We start from the raw sequence: 16,414 nt of genomic DNA on the forward strand, positions 1-16,414 counted from the left end.
CAGACGTACAGACATTAGGTAAATTAATAGTTAGACATGTTTTTTTTTGTGTTTTTTTTCAAAGGTTTTATTCATTCAAATAAGTTATAGATTGCAGCTTTATTGAATGTGTGAGATAATAGATGACTTATATTGTCAGTCTGATGGCTAGCCAATAGCCATACACCTCAGCACACAGTAATAGTGTTAATCTCACTCAAAGTGTACAAATGCAAACAAATGGACCAGTTACAGGTCCATTTGTACACTCTTGAGTGACATAATGGATAAACGAACACAGGATTTTACTGTGAACTCATGAACCGTATACTACCTTATGCTTTTAGCTCATTCCAGTGGTTGTCTATTTGTTTCATTGGATGTTTACCCCCTTTTTAATCATGTCATTTTGAATAAATGGATGTACAGTATACACTTGTCAAAAGTGTGAGGCCCCTCTGTTGGACACAATAACAATAACTAGACACTATATACTGTAGTACATACATTTGATATCAAACAGCTCTCATGATGCCATGTTGAATGGAAGTGTAAGTGACATTCGTGAAAGGTAGCTTTCACTCTGATAAATGTCTACCATATACCTTATAGGGGAGATACAGTATATGACAGATAAATTCAACCAATAGAATACTCCACACAAACAAAAAAAAAATTTGAGAAATCAATAATTTATTGTGATGATAAAACACAATTTTCTCTGAGAATTTGACTTATTAAACATGTTTCTTTTAAATGATATACTACAGGTGTGAACCTCTAAATCAAATGGTAATTGAATTGGCAGTGGCTACGTGTTCAACTGGGAAATATTACGCTGTCATAATACCTTTCTTTGACCCCATCAAGTGGCACAACGTAAATGTCATCAAATATCATAAGTGTCACATTCAGAGACACCGAACACAGTGACGCAGGGTTGGAAGTGACAGAGCAAAAGAAAACCCTAACATTAATTTATTGGAAACATGTGGACTAACACATGGCGAGGAGTTGGCGGGTCGGTAGAAAACAGTTTGGGCAATGCGGTGAGCACCTTATATATTGCATTTGTACATGTTTGGAGCAGAAAATGGACGGAAGGGCTCAGTCACCCAGCAAGGGCGTCCCCGCTCCCCCTTATAACTCTTGTAGAGAGAAAGTCTTCAAATTAAAAGTCCTCTACAGGAGTTATACTTTATGGCTACCGTACCTACCTATACATAGTGGAATGTTGAATCATGATTATGATAGTGTCCCTTTGATCGATTCCTGTTCAGTGATTTACTTATCAGAAAGGTCTTTGCTAAATGAGACCATATTCACATGGCGGCCTTGCTGGCATTTTGCATTGAAAAAAAAACAGGATGGCAATGGGGTGGCAGTTCATTAACTTAATAGCAAAAAGGCCTCCACGTGAATATGGTCTATTAAGAGTCCTCATTTCAGAGGTCGCTGGCTAGTCGCAGAAAGTCTCACTACTAGCTGTCATTCAGAACGCACCACTTGATCCACAGGAGGTAGTTTCTGACCTTGGTGTAGACACCAGGGTAGTAAGGGTGGGCACAGGTTATGCCCCAGGACACGATGCCCTCAAAGTTACCGTTGCAGACAAGAGGCCCCCCTGAATCGCCCTGCACGGAGACACAAAAGGAAAAAGAACCATTGTCATTGAGCAGCTCAAATACTGAAATGCACACATAAACATCAGCGTTAATCGTATGGTGTTTTTCACCGTGTTCATTTATTTGGTTTGTGAGCTCGATGGGGTCAAAGCTGAATGCATTTGTGTCTCCATCCGGGATCAATGGGGGTACATTTATTATAATCAAATTATTGGCTTAGGTTAGGAATGCGACAAAAAATAAATGTTGAACTCAAGTCTCCATGGGGTGAGAAATAAAAATAAAAAAATAAAAGAAAGAAAAACACTTTAAAGCAGTGGTTCCCAAAACTTTAGCCTGTGACCCAAATGAAAAATTAGACATTCGCCCGGAACTCAAACTAGTCAAAATAGCAGATCTATAAGCTCACAACGCGTCGCTTTGTGCCGATTGAAGAGCTTGCAGATCCACTATTTTCACTACTTCTTAATTGTTGTTATATTTTATTTATGTTTTTTTTTATGTGATTGCTTGTTTGTTTGAAAACTTATACAATTCTTCAATTTCAAAATGATATATTTCAAAAGGTTTTCCACATTTTTAAATATATATTTTTTTGTAGGAAAAGAAAATGGGACTTTTATTTGAGTTGTCACCCACAAACTCCAGTGCTTGGGAACCAGTGCTTTAAAGGGTCAACAACACCAATTCAAGAGGCCTCTCTTGATTACCTGGCAGGCGTCCCGGCCTCCGTAGCGCGAGCCGGCACAGATCATGTTGCGCGTGATGCGGACGTAGTAGTAGTACTGGCAGCCGGGCATGTAGTCCAGGTCGGCCACCATCAGCACGGGCGACAGCCGGGCGCCGCCGGGCCGGGTCACCCCCCAGCCGCTCACCGTGCACCTGGTCTGCCCCGTCAGGGAGGGGGCGCCGGCACCGGGCAGGGCCGCCAAGCGCACCGTGGCGTCCAACGCCGCTGGACGACTCAGCTGGGACGAGGGGGGAAAGGTCACATGGTCACTTAACTCAGTGGTTCTCATTTTTTTTTTTACAATTTCTGCCTCTAATATTTCACAATTTGACTAATGTTTAATTTGTCATTTTAAAGGTATTAAAAAAGTCACATGATCACTTAACTCAGTGGTTCTCAACCTTTTCAGGCCGCGACCCTCAAAATAATCATATTTTAACTGGGGACCCTGATGAGCACTAAGAGTTGAGGCATTACATTTTGTGTAGTACGGTTCTGTTGTGAAAATAGCCGATCTACATGCTCACAATGCCTCGCGTTCTCACAACGCCTCGCTGCGAGGCGTTGTGAGCATGTAGATCGGCTATTTTCACAATTTCTGCCTCTAATATTTGACTATTCATGGGTTGCATTTGTAGTCCTAAACCGGCCATGTTGAGGACCAATTTGTGTTCAATGTATCTGATTGGCATAGAACCAATGTTCTACGTTAATCAAAACACCTGTGTTGGTCCTCAAAATGGCTGGTGTAGGACTACAAATGCAACCCATGAATTGGGCCAATGTTTCATTTGTCATTTTAGATGTATAAAAAAGTCCTTATTGTCACTTTAGAAATGTGTAGATACCCTTTATACACTTAAACTTCATGTTGGTTTGTTTACTGTTGAGTGAGAAAACAAATGTTGCACATTAAGTTAATCATGATCTGGGGACCCCCCCAAAAAAACTTGGGGACCCGCCTGGGGGTCCCCACCCACAGGTTGAGAACCACTGACTTAACTCATTCTCTGCCATGAGTTTGACGAGTTATGGGTTTGCTGAGGAGGTATCTCAGATCATGAAAGATCACCTTGCTGGCAAAGTGTATTGTGCAGATATCTTGGACAATGTAATGTCCAGACACGATTGGCCATGCTTCACTTGACATCACTGCAACCACACTTTTCCCAGCATCTTTCTAGTTATTATTTAATTGTTTATTTATGGAATTTCTTAGATTTGTTGTTATTGTTGTTTGAGCGGTGCAAACCGCTCCTACATTTCACTTTGTGTTTGCCAAAGAATTTGCACCGGCCAATCATGGGCCTTTCTGTCCATGAGGTCGCGGATCTCCATGTATGGAGATCCAGACGTATTAGCAAAAAAAAAATAGTTAAAAAAAAAGGAGCACGGATCTCCATGTCCGGGGGAAAAAGTCTGGCGAACCCCACATACTGGACCCTGCCTGAACTTCAACTCGATGCCGTACCAAACACCAGCCGCAGCAACCACACTAACAGATTGGGAACTACAGTAACTGGGAACGTATTAACTAACAGCAAAAGTCAGACCAGGCCTCTAGTCTGACATCATACCCAACAAAAGAATATTGCCATGCGTGCCTCACAACACTGATTTGTATGATGTATATCGGACAAGTTACCCATAGGCCCATATATGGAGATCCATGTATATAAATGGTACGACAGAATTCATTTCCCATGGGAGGTTTCAAAAATCTCAAAAGGTATACAAATTGGTAAAAAATACAAGCAAGGATAACAGTGTGAAGCTTGAACAAAAAAAAAGTCTTGTTTAGGTGCCAAAAATATGGATAGGACAATAACCAAGTGTGCTCGCTAAAGCTCGCTAAAGCTCATAAATGGCACCGCTCACTTCACACTGGGTGAGATTTCGTCCTCCATTGTGCAGATGGTGGTGTTCACCTTACAGTGAAAAGGTTTTCCTCCTGTGTGGATGATACGCTGGTGCTTCTTCAGGTGGCCTAACTGACGGAAATGCTTGTCACACTCTTCACAGTGAAAGGGTTTCTCTCCTGTGTGGATGCGTTGGTGTCTTTTCAGCTGACCTAAGTGAGTGAAAGCCTTGTCACACTCTTTACAGTGATACGGTTTTTCTCCAGTGTGGATACGCTGGTGGCCCTTGAGATGACTTAACCCTCTAAAACTCTTGTCGCACACTTCACAGCGAAAAGGTTTTTCTCCCGTGTGGACACGCAGGTGATACCTCAGGTCACGCAACTGACCGAAACTCTTGTCACACTCTTTACAGTGAAAAGGTTTTTCTCCCGTGTGGATACGCTGGTGGATTTTGAGATAAGTTAACTCTCTAAAGCTCTTGTCACACTGTTGACAGATGAAAGGTTTCTCTCCCGTGTGGAGACGCTGGTGACTCTTCGGGTTCCCGCTAAAACGCTTGTCACACGTTTTACAATAGAAAGGTTTTTCTCCTGTGTGGATACGCTGGTGGTTCCTCAGTTCGTCTGAACGACAAAAAGTCTTGTAACACTGTTTACAGATGAAAGGTTTTTCTCCAGTGTGGACAGGCAGGTGTCTCTTCAAGTCACCTAATAGACTGAAACTCTTCTCACACTCTTTACAGTGAAAAGGTTTTTCTCCTGTGTGGATTGGAAGGTGTCTCTTCAAGTCATATAATTGACTGAAACTCTTGTCACACTGTTGACAGATGAAAGGTTTTTCTTCAGTGTGGATACGCTGGTGGTGTGTCTTCAGGTAACTAAACGAACTGAAACTCTTATCACATTGTTTACAGATGTGATGAGTTTTGTTCCCTGGTTGAGTTAAAGTCTTGGTAACCTTTTGACGACTGTACGAATTTGGTTCGTCTGTGTCTCCTTGTCCCTGGCCCGTTACAATTCTGGTGATTTGCTGGGAGGATTCTGAGGGCATCTGTCCATTTATGGGCATTTGGGAGTAGAGGTCGTCGTGGCTCGATTGAGATCTGAAGTATGTATCATCAGAACGGTGGACCTTAGTCTGGGAAGATACCTTAGTCTGGGAAGATACCACACTCGGGAGACCACACTCCTTCCTGGAGTGGCAGTTCATTATCAGATCTTCATTTGCTATCATGAACTGTTATAGGTTTAGGTTCTGTTGGCTAATGGACAATTTATTTATCCTCGTTCTGTCTCCCTATGTCTTTTATCTCCTCTCCAAACACTGAGTAAGGACAATTAATCTTATGGTCTCTGTGAAATGAAGTGGAATTCAAAAAATATCTTCAAATATATATGTTGTGCAGAGCTCTGGTCTGACCTCACTCACAACACAACCAGTTGCCGTGTATGCCTGACAACACTGATTTGTGCCTTACCCCCGGTTACACATCGGCATTCAGAACAAATGCTATTCTGACCAAACCTAACCTTAACCCTAACCCTAACCTCAGTAAAACTAACACTGGGGAATGCTAACCTGGTGAAATGCTAACCTGGTTTCGGAATGGGGGTGTTTTGGAATGGAAATATATGGACAAGAGTGACGCCACCAACAGGATGGAAGAGATCGTGATGCAAGAGATACACATAGATGCCACGCCCTTATTAAACCCAGTTTGTTTATTATTTTTTCATTCAGTAGTTGCTCTGAGCAACACACTATTGTCCTATAGGTCCGAGAACCTTTTGCAGACTAAAGTGAATCTGTTTTTTGTTAACCTTTTAACTGAAGTTATCTGGGTTGAAAATAGTTAACTGACGTTATCTATTTTCAAGCATGACAGGGTTATAACGCATTTGAATTTTTCTCCACTCTCTAGTCTCTACCAAATCTCGTTGTCAAAAAATAGCCCATCTCACAACGTGTCATGTGTTGCAACACATTGTTTTGATTATCGCAATAATATCGTAAATCATTTTTTTCCCCACAATAATCGTGACATGACATTTTCATACCCCACAAATATTTTCATATTTTCATATCCCATCCCTAGGGTAGTTACACTGTCATTGTGGTCGTTCCATACCTTGATTAGCATGATGTCATTGTCTAGTGAAGTCCTGTAGTTGTACAGCGGGTGGATGATGAGTCTGGAGACATTGAACTCCTGCTCCGTACCGTCGTCTATGGACAAGTCATGTTCCCCCAGGACCACCTTGATCTGGTAGCTCCTGCAAGAGCACAGGGCAGAACTAGAGTCAAATATACTGTTCCTTGACATTTTTTATTGGAAAATAATGGAGTCAAGACACCCTAGGCCTTGGATTAAATGCCTTTACACCTTCAATTATAACATGTGTAAGTTAAATATTTCAAAAGGTATAAAATGTGAAAAGGCTGCTTTGTGCATACACAGGCTTGTGAGATCTCCATTTTTAACTTTTTGTGTTTTTTCGTAATGAATGCCCCACTATCATATACTAGAGTGTCACACAAAAGTATCAAAAATAGCAGATCTACAAGCTTGAAACACAGCGCAAAGTGACACATTTTAAGCTTGTCGGTTTGCTGTTTTAGCTATTTTCTGAATATAAATGTTGAAAAGTAACAGTTTTGGACATTCCACCTGACAGGTCTGCAATGTGCAGTAACTCACGGTCTCCAACAGTGGGCGGCAGACACCAACCACTGCGGGTGGATGAGGGTGGCCCCACAGAAGTGATAGCCTCTGTACTGCAGGGAGGCTTGGTATGGGATGGAGTATGGCCTGACCTCCAGACCCCTGATGATTTTACCAGACACACCTGGTGGGGGGAGGGCAGGGCAAACATGGGCTAAACAAAATGACAACATTTTAACCAAAGAGCTACAGTAGATAGATGTGAAGGTCTCCCCTTAACTTTGACAATTTGTACGGCCTGGGGTCTGTATACGGCCCTTTGATTCACTCTGACTGGCCTGTGTAGAGTTAATGGCAAATTACAAAATAAACACATTTTCCAATTTTACCTCATGCATGGACTAAAGCTGCATTGCTTTTATTTTGTTATTTTTTTTTTTTTAATTCACGGATATGGACGCAATGCGTACATCAGCACGTGTGTGTGATCATTGGATCGTTGTCTCAACCCTATATTTTTACAGTCTATGGTCAATAAGCAGGTCGTCAGACTGGTCATTGCATGCCTTACCTTACCCCTCAGGCCCTCAAAAGTGTCGAGAAAGTAATGCGATGCCAAATGTCGAGTTTTCAACCAAAAATGTGACTATTTATTTACTGAAGTCGGATGTAAATCTTCTGTTGTTCATGTGGCCCCATGGAAAAAATAATTGCCCACCCCTGGTCTAGAGAGTCCCTGAAATCCACTTTGAGAACCACTGAGCTAGATCGTCCCTGCGTATTACATGTGCCTTCATGGAAGCATCATTCTACAATCTACATGTACGGTAAAGTGTGTGTATTTTACCTGTGATGTTGAGAAGAACCAGGAGTAGTGGGAGATGACAGGTTTGAGCCATAGAAGCCATGGACAATTGCTTGCAACGAGAGAAACAAGAGATCATCATCACCATCCCACACTGAACAATTTGAAAGAACCTATTCGTAGACAGACAGATGTGGATTTTATTGGAGAAATGCTTCGTTGCATGTTGGCTAAACTCAGCAACTGCAACTTCAGTTGTATTGCTACATTATTGTTGTACATGTGTAAGAGTGAACTAAGCTTTTGTCAAAGCTTCCCATGAATTGCAGTTACCGGTAGATACTGTAGGCCTACATGAAAAAGCCGACCAGGGAGAATGAGCTTTATCAAGTCAGGTCAAGTCACCTTTATTTTTGTAACACACAGTGAGTAGAATACAACATCAAAGGCGGGGACATGTCTTCTTTGGCCTTTCACGGCAATCAGACGCTGCATTCATGATTTGAGGCATTTTGTTCCAAAAATGTGTTTTACAATTTACTATAACAGGCCAATGTGAAAAAAGAGTGGCCTCTGGGGATTTATACACTGATCGGTGGAGTTATTAGTAAAAACACAAATTGGCCTGTTATAACGCCACCATGAGGCCCATTTGAAAAAGATCTAGTGGCATTTCTTCCTCGGCCAAGTGGGCAAGTGTGTGCACAATTTCACAGAAATCACACACTGTGTTAATGGTTTGAGGCGTTTTGTTAAAAACTGAATACTGCAAACTTTGGAAGCCAAGCTTAGCCAATCAGGATTTAATGGCTATAGAGATACTGTGTACCGATTTGCGTGATTATTGGACAAAATCTAGGGCATAGGCTACTGTAAAAAAATGTGTTTTGCACAAATCAGCCTCCTGGTGGTGTTATAACAGGCCCATGAGAAACATTTGGGGCAGAGGTTCTGCTGTGGCACCCAGGGAGTGTGTATGCACAGTTTTGCTGCCATGGTGTCAACGGTGCCAGAGATTAGCTGTCCACAGACGGAAGGATAGACGGACGGACGGACGGACGGACGGACGGACGGACAGGGTGCAAAACATAGTCACGGGCCACGGCCATGCCTTTCGGCCTGGCGCAGACAATGACACATGACACAGAGTGCAGAGAAAGCTAAACACATAATAAAAACAGAGAATACATTAATGGAAGCAGAAACAATTATCAAAAGAAAACTATCAAAAGAAAACTATCAAAGAGACCTACAATCTACAAGCTTGTAGATCTATTTTCTGAGCGCAACACCCCAGCGTAACCAAACATGAAATTACTTGTCTTTTAGTTCTACTGGATCTCTTCTCCACTAATCCCTCTCCAAACATTTTTTGTCTAGTTTTTATTTGACAAAATTGTTACTATATTTAGTCTTATAAGTTTTCAGTCACCATTTTGTTTTCATTAGTGAAATAAGGCAGTCGACGAATTTGACACTGGATGTCATCAATATGACATCAAAGATTGGCCTCCTCGTACTATGCTAACGTGTACTGCACTAACTCTGACAATGGGAACAAAGGGTATTGCATAAGCGGAGCGGCATAATGTTGTTCATCTAATGATTGCAACCAAACATCATTTTCGATCATAATTGTCCATTCGCTTACAGTTTCATATTAAAGGACAACTTTTTAGATAGTAATCAGAGAAAAGCAAATGAGTGTAAAACGTGTAAAAAAAAAAATAGTGTTATTTTTTTTTTCCTTTACTGCTTTAGCGTTTTTTTTTTATTTGAGTGGGCAGGGTCATGTACGTAAGTAAGTGGCTAATTATGTCTTTTTAGACAATAAGCCGGCAACTAGTAACATGAAAGATCGCACTGCATCTTGGGAATTGGGATATTGTGTCTAAAAAGAGAATATAATTGTATGCATTGTATGCACCCACTAAAAAACGCTAAAAATGCTTAAACAATAGAAACCAGTAAATGGATAATAATAATAATAATACTCATCTTTTCTTTTCTCTAATTAGTACTATCTAAAACATGAGCCCTTGTTGTAAAGCTAAGTACTAAAGGAGGAAAGGAATCAGCTTGAACTTGGCACTTATAAGTGTAAAAGTGGATCAGCGGCGTCTCTAGGGACAGTGGGAAATGTCCCAGGCTCTCGAAAAGTAACATGAGGAGGAATGTGTCAAAAAGTCTTTATATCAGGGGTCTTCAACGTTGTCAGGCCAAGGACCCCTTAGCTGAGAGAGAGAGATGAAGCAGGGACCCCCAGATTCCATATAGTTTCATCGTTTGACAGCACAATCATCAGTGTATTTTGGATTCATGTCAATTTGTGTTATTAAATATATAACCACTTGAACCGTCAATACTTAATAAACTTGACTTTTCACTCTCTACTTAGTCTGATCTTTTTCCCCCTCTACACCAAACCTCTTTAAATAGACGATCTACAAGCTTGTTGAGCTTGTAGATCTGTTATTTTTGGCTGAATATGGACGCTAGCTAGGGTTCAAGTGGTTAATATAAAAAAAGAGAAAAAAAGGTTTCTATCACACAAAGATTTGGAGGACCCCCTGTAGTAACTCTGAGGACCCCCTAGGGGTCCCGGAACCCCTGTTGAAGACCCCTGCTTTATATTGTGACATGGCTTTACCAATTACAAATGACATCTTTCGAACCAGCTTGTCTTCATCAGGGCATGAGTACTAAGGGGATTTGGTGTCACTCATTTTAACACTATTGATTCCCATGATCCTATATTCTCATTCAACACTATTGAGAATACGTTCGTACTTCATATATTCTTGTTTAATTTCTGGATCACGCACCTGTCACTTATTGTCCACTCATTCCCCTTGACATTACATAATTGCATCATGATTTAGACCAGTGGTTCTCAACCTTTTCAGGCCGCGACCCCCAAAATAATCATATTTTAACTGGGGACCCCCCACCCTGCCGAGCACTAAGAGTTGAGGCATTACATTTTGTTTAACATGGTTCTATTGTGAAAATAGCAGATCTACATGCTCACAACGAGCATGTAGATCTGCTATTTTCACAATTTCTGCCTCTAATATTGGACAATTTGGCCAATGTTTAATTTGTCATATTAGGTATCAAAAAGTCCTTTAATTGTCACTTTAGAAATGTGTATGTAAACTGTAAACTTTATACTTTTATGTAAACTCTATACACTTTAATTTCATGTTGGTTTGTTTACTGTTGAGTGAGAAAACTACATTACACGTAAGTTAATCATCTGGGGACACCCCAAATAATTTGGGGACCCCCCCCCCCCCTGTCTAAATCACAGGTTGAGAACCACTGATTTAGACCTGTGCAGCTGTTTGACAGACCAATGCCTTGTTAGTGAGTGCAAATTGGACAGTTTACAGAAAAACCCTATTACATTTGCATGACCCCTATAACCAATTATAGTTCTACATCCTGCACTTGACCCACCGCAGTAATATCCAATCAAATTAAAATGTTGTTAGGTATTGATATTGATTGACCCCTTCAACCCTATACTGTTCTTCTTTAACCGGGGTCCCCCAGGGGTCTATCCCAGGGCCCCCCTCCTTTTTCTCACAATACCTAATCACTTCATAGCTTTATTAGATCTGTCTTACCTCAAGAGTCAACTGAGAGAAAAGTACAACACTTCTACAGTTGGTTAAATCCCAGATGCACTCACACTCACTCAAGTTCCTCTCACACACACAAGTCTGCATCTCTTTTATACTGGAATCTCTCGTGCACACACGTATGCACGCACGCGAACATAGAGAGAGAGAGAGAGAGAGAGAGAGAGAGAGAGAGAGCTTGCTGGCAGAAACCTTGTATCGCCAAAATTCGACATGCACTACTTCATACAAGAGTGTTCCACAAAAGTAGCATCCGGCGCGACGTGTTGTGAGCTTAATTTATTTTTTAAATGAATAATTAAACAAAAGAATGGTTTTGGACATAGAAGGTTTCCACCCGACAGCAATAAAGCCTTCTTGATTCAACGTTGAAACCGAGGAGATTGACCTAGTACAGCTATGGCCTAGTTCACTTTAACTGGAGACTGAAGTCTGTCCTCTGGGAGGTGAAACTCAACAAACCTGTCATTCTTTCATTCATTCATTTATTTAAGTCTTTGAGGTTGCCCTCGTTTCCAGCAATGTTCGATGAAATGATTGCACAGACATGCAAACTTTAGATGCCAGTCAGGATGGAATATGAAAAATTGGACAGACCCGTCTCGGTCACATGTCTATAGAGATAATGTGTTCCGATTTGCGTGATGTTTGGACATCTGTAGGAGTAATATAAAAAAAGCCAGATGAGGCTGATTTGGTGTCCCAATAACAGGCCGGAAACATTTGGGGCAGAGGTTCTGCTCTTTTTTTTTAATATAATTTATCCCACGATTTTGTAACCCAGTGCCAATTGCCTAATGTAATCCTGGGCTCTGCTCTCTCTCTGCCGCGCCTGGGGAGACAACAGACTGACCTCATGATTCCTTCTATGCATGAGTAGTCCAAGTTGCTTCTTTTCACCTGACAGGGGGGATTTCCCTGGTTTGGACGTAGCACGTGGAAGGAACACGTTATTCCAACCAGTTTCTTTCACCTCCATCAGGCAGAATAAAGACCAGGATTACTGCATGTTTTTGTGGGGTATCTACCCTAGGAGACACGGGGAGAACATGCAAACTCCACACAGTTTGTGCACAGTTTGACGTTGATCGGGCCAACGTAGCTGTTCATAGACTGACAGACACACAAACACACACACACACACACACACACACACACACACACACACACACACACACACACACACACACACACACACACACACACACACACACACACACACACACACACACACACACACACACACAGACAGAGAGACGGACAGACAGACGGTGAAATCATAGTCTCAGACAACAAATGATATCAAAACCTGTTGACACACATTGGTTAGGGATCATGGACTTGACACTGTGCAAATGAATAGCATTCATTTTCCAAGCTCTAAGCTGGAGGTTATTCTATGAAGCTGGAGCATATAAAAAGAAAGGGCAGAGACTGTCAGAAGAGCTCAGAGCAGACGTGACTTTAAGAACCAGGCAGTCATTAGAACAGAAGGGAGACAAGCCAACATTTTGATTCATCGTCACTGAAAAGTGGCAGCTTCTCAATGAGGGCCTTATAGATGAGCACATATCACGGTTTAATATGCCTTTCTTCAAGAGAAGAACCAACCTTATCACATACAGGATGCAGTGGTGACTCATCACCACTGGACACTGGTGACAGTGAGTCACCAGTGGTGAAATCGCTTGTGGTAAATCTAAGGATTAGATCAGTGCTATACATCACATCACCATAGTCTAAAACTGATTTTACATATAGAAGATTAGTGCATTTTGTGATTGTTCTCATTAAAGTTCAGCTTCTCAATGCCAGAATGTGATTCCAATATGAAGGACTGAACAGAACAGATCAGAGTTAAGGACACTACTTTATATCATGTGTTCAAGCTTTATTTCATTCTTGGAGGACAAGACTGAACACCTTTCAATTGGTGCAGATTCAAATGTTCTAAGCCAAATGTAAGCAAATAAGTAAGGTGTGTGAGACTGGGTGACTGTATGCATTTCATGTGGTTTGTAGTGTGTGTGTTCCGAAGAGGCGAACATACTGTCCTCCAGATTTCCATCTTTTAATTAATGTTATCAGACAGCACTGATCGTCTGGGAAGAACACTGCAGGTTGACACAAAGGAGCAGGGACATGCTGGCCATTGGGAAAAGCGGGACAACTCCCGAACGGCCGGTTCATTCCCGGCCGGTCCAGGCCGGCCATTAGGAAAACATTTAGAATAAAATGTCGGCCTTCGTTCCTTTTTGGGTGCTGGGCTGCCAACAAAGTAAATCGTCACTGTCGGGCAGAAACCTTGTATCTCCAAGTTTCAAATGTGTACATTTTTTCGCAAAGCAAAGCCCTGCTTCATCATACAAGGCCGTCGCACAAAAGTAGCGAAAACAGCAGATCTACAAGCACACAACGCCTCGCGGCGCGAGGCGTTGTGTGCTTGCAGATCGGCTGTTTTCACTAGTTTAAATCATTTTTAAAATGATAAATACAAAACAAACGGTTTTGAACATACATAGGTTTCCACCCGACAACAACGAAATATAACTTATGTAATTGGCCCACTGGCTTGTCACTTGCCGTGATCTGAAATGGCAAATCTTTGAGTTGCAATGAGGGCCTCTCCAATTCCTTTTCCCGGGCTGAATCAGGGGCCCAGCACGTCCCTGCAAAGGAGACAAAGAGATCGACATATGACACACACAGACAGAGAGACAGAGATCTCAGGATAGTATTTTTATGTAATAGACATGGGCAGCAATAATAATAACACTGACTCTGACCTACTTGTTCCTACAGGGTATATTGGGTTTCAGCTGGATCCAGCTGATGGCTGCCCACAAGGGGAGCAGAGCAGTTAGAGGGGTTCGGTGTCTTGCTCAAAGATACTCTGACCAGTCATAGTGACGAAGGGGCACGTGGGGACCATGGTCCTCAACTCCTCATGGTTGTGTAGGACAGGGGTTTTCAAAGTGGGTGACGGGGCACCCTGGGGTGCCGCGATGGCAGTCCAAGGGGAGTGCATCTCTCCACTCCGACATGTCTCCTTTCCGACATGTCTCCATTCCGACACTAACCCTATCTCTAACCCTAAACCTAACCCCTATGGGAGTGTCGCCACTCCGACAATAAGAAGTCAATTTCGGAGTGGCGACATCATGTCGGAATGGAGAGAGCCTCCCGTCCAAGGGTGCCACGAGATAATTTGATAATATTTATTTGGACACTTAAAAATATATTTTGTATCATTTTCAAATACAGTACAAAGCTGTTTTCATTTACCAAAATGGCTATTATCTCAATGTTTTCCTCGCAACATAATCTTGGGGAGAATAATGGCAAAAATGCCCTTATGTTTCCCCTTATATGGAGGTGAATTAATTTGAATGTACAATGCAATTCTGATTTAATCACACTAAAAAGTAACAATTTTGATTTAAAAAATTGTTAGATCACACTGTTATGCTAAATGGCATAATAAATACAGTATAAGGTGCTGGGAGTGAACATTATAAATATAATGTAGGGGTGCCTCGGAGGAAAAAATATTTATAGGGGTGCCCTGAGCCAAAAAAGTTTGGGAACCCCTGGTGTAGGAATGTGTGGGCAGTGGTGGACAGTAACAAAACACATGTACTTGAGCGAAAATAGACAAAATATTTCAATTTCTGGGGAAAATGTTTTCAATGCAATAATGTATTGATTCAAAATATATATTTTTTCCTTTAGAGCAACTTTCACTTGTACAGTTGAGTACTTTGTGTATGCCAGGGTATGAAGTTGACCGGTGGTCCACAGGTTCCCCTGACGTGTCACAGCTGAAGAGGTTTGCACCATTTCCTGTTGATGATTCCATCTCATTATCAGTAATTTGTAATTTCATTCATGTCAGGTTTGCCATTCATGATATGAAGAGGCAAATACACGAAATAAAAATAATTCCACAAAATTAAATGTTGATTGGAGAAAACAATCATTTAATGTTATAATAAAACATTTCAAACGCTATTTCCTCCACATCAGTTTCTCTTGAGAACTTGGCTGACAAAAAAACAAAAACTAAATAATGGTCATATACAGTCGAACTTGTGTCTGAATGTCTAACAACGAAATGGTCTGGTCACAGTTTGACAGTTGCTATGTATTAAAGAAAAAAGAAAAAAAGAAAACCTAGAAAACATGAGGGGAATGGGGTCATGCGATGGATGCAATAGGGAGGCGAAGAGAAAGGCCATTTTCAATATAAATATAAATATGTTTTCGAATGAAAGCGTGTTTAACAACATTGAACCTTAGCGTCCCTATTACTGGGGTGAACGCTCGGCAAGAATAACAGAGCTACGCAACAACTCCAGGTCCTTAAGGCGGTGCAAAATGTCTCATAAAAGGACGTGTGTCAAATAGTCTCTGCGGCGGTCGATAAATGAACGGGAGAGGAGAGATAGTGTGTGTTTTGGACAAACAGCAAAGTGATGTTTGTCAGCTGAGGCTTGTCAAGAGTGTTTGTGTTGGAGCGCCGCCATGTGGCTGAAAGTTCACGTGCAACCTCTTCCAGAGAGACACTAGAAACTCTGCTGGAGAGACAAGACAAACTGCTGGACGTCCTTTTACAGCCACAAACCAAACTACAAAGAGCAGGTTGGTTAATGAGCTTGTAGCTCGGTCGAATACAGCGAACTAGCTACTAGAGCAGTGTTTCTCAGCCACTGTGCCTGGGGACCTTTGGTGTGCCCCTGAGAAGGGTCAAGTGAGCCCCTTGAAACTGCTTGAAAGCCATTATTGTATTTATTTATCGCGTTGCGAGGCGTTGTGTGCTTGTAGATCTGCCGTTTTCACTACTGTTGTGCGACAGCCTTGTATGATGAAGCAGGGCTTTACTTTGCGAAAAAACGTATCAAATTTGAAACTTGGAGATACAAGGTTTCTTCCCGACAGTGACAATATTTACACCCCCGTATTATGTTGGTGTGCCCATGGATACTTGGGACATGAAAAGTGTGCCCATGCAGAAACAAGGTTGAGAAACACTGTGCTAGAGCCCTGGGGGACCCTGGTCAACTAGGAAAATACAACAGTAGGGTTGAATCACATTCTGTAAACT

At 41.7% G+C, this 16,414-nt stretch overlaps 1 protein-coding gene across 1 annotated transcript; it reads right to left on the minus strand.

The window, feature by feature from the left end:
- Window positions 1–1,460: 1,460 nt before the first annotated feature.
- LOC308296318 (trypsin-3-like) lies at window positions 1,461–14,242 on the minus strand (the record flags this gene model as incomplete). Its single annotated transcript, XM_080739550.1, has 5 exons — window positions 1,461–1,613; window positions 2,315–2,572; window positions 6,325–6,469; window positions 6,895–7,042; window positions 14,209–14,242. 5 exons carry the CDS (start codon window positions 14,240–14,242, stop codon window positions 1,461–1,463), a joined length of 738 nt encoding a protein of 245 aa, XP_080595676.1.
- Between the last annotated feature and the right edge of the window lie 2,172 nt (window positions 14,243–16,414).

The sequence above is a fragment of the Nannobrachium achirus genome, assembly GCF_963921795.1.
Source record: "Nannobrachium achirus genome assembly, chromosome: 2".
In the NCBI taxonomy this organism is placed as follows: domain Eukaryota; kingdom Metazoa; phylum Chordata; class Actinopteri; order Myctophiformes; family Myctophidae; genus Nannobrachium; species Nannobrachium achirus.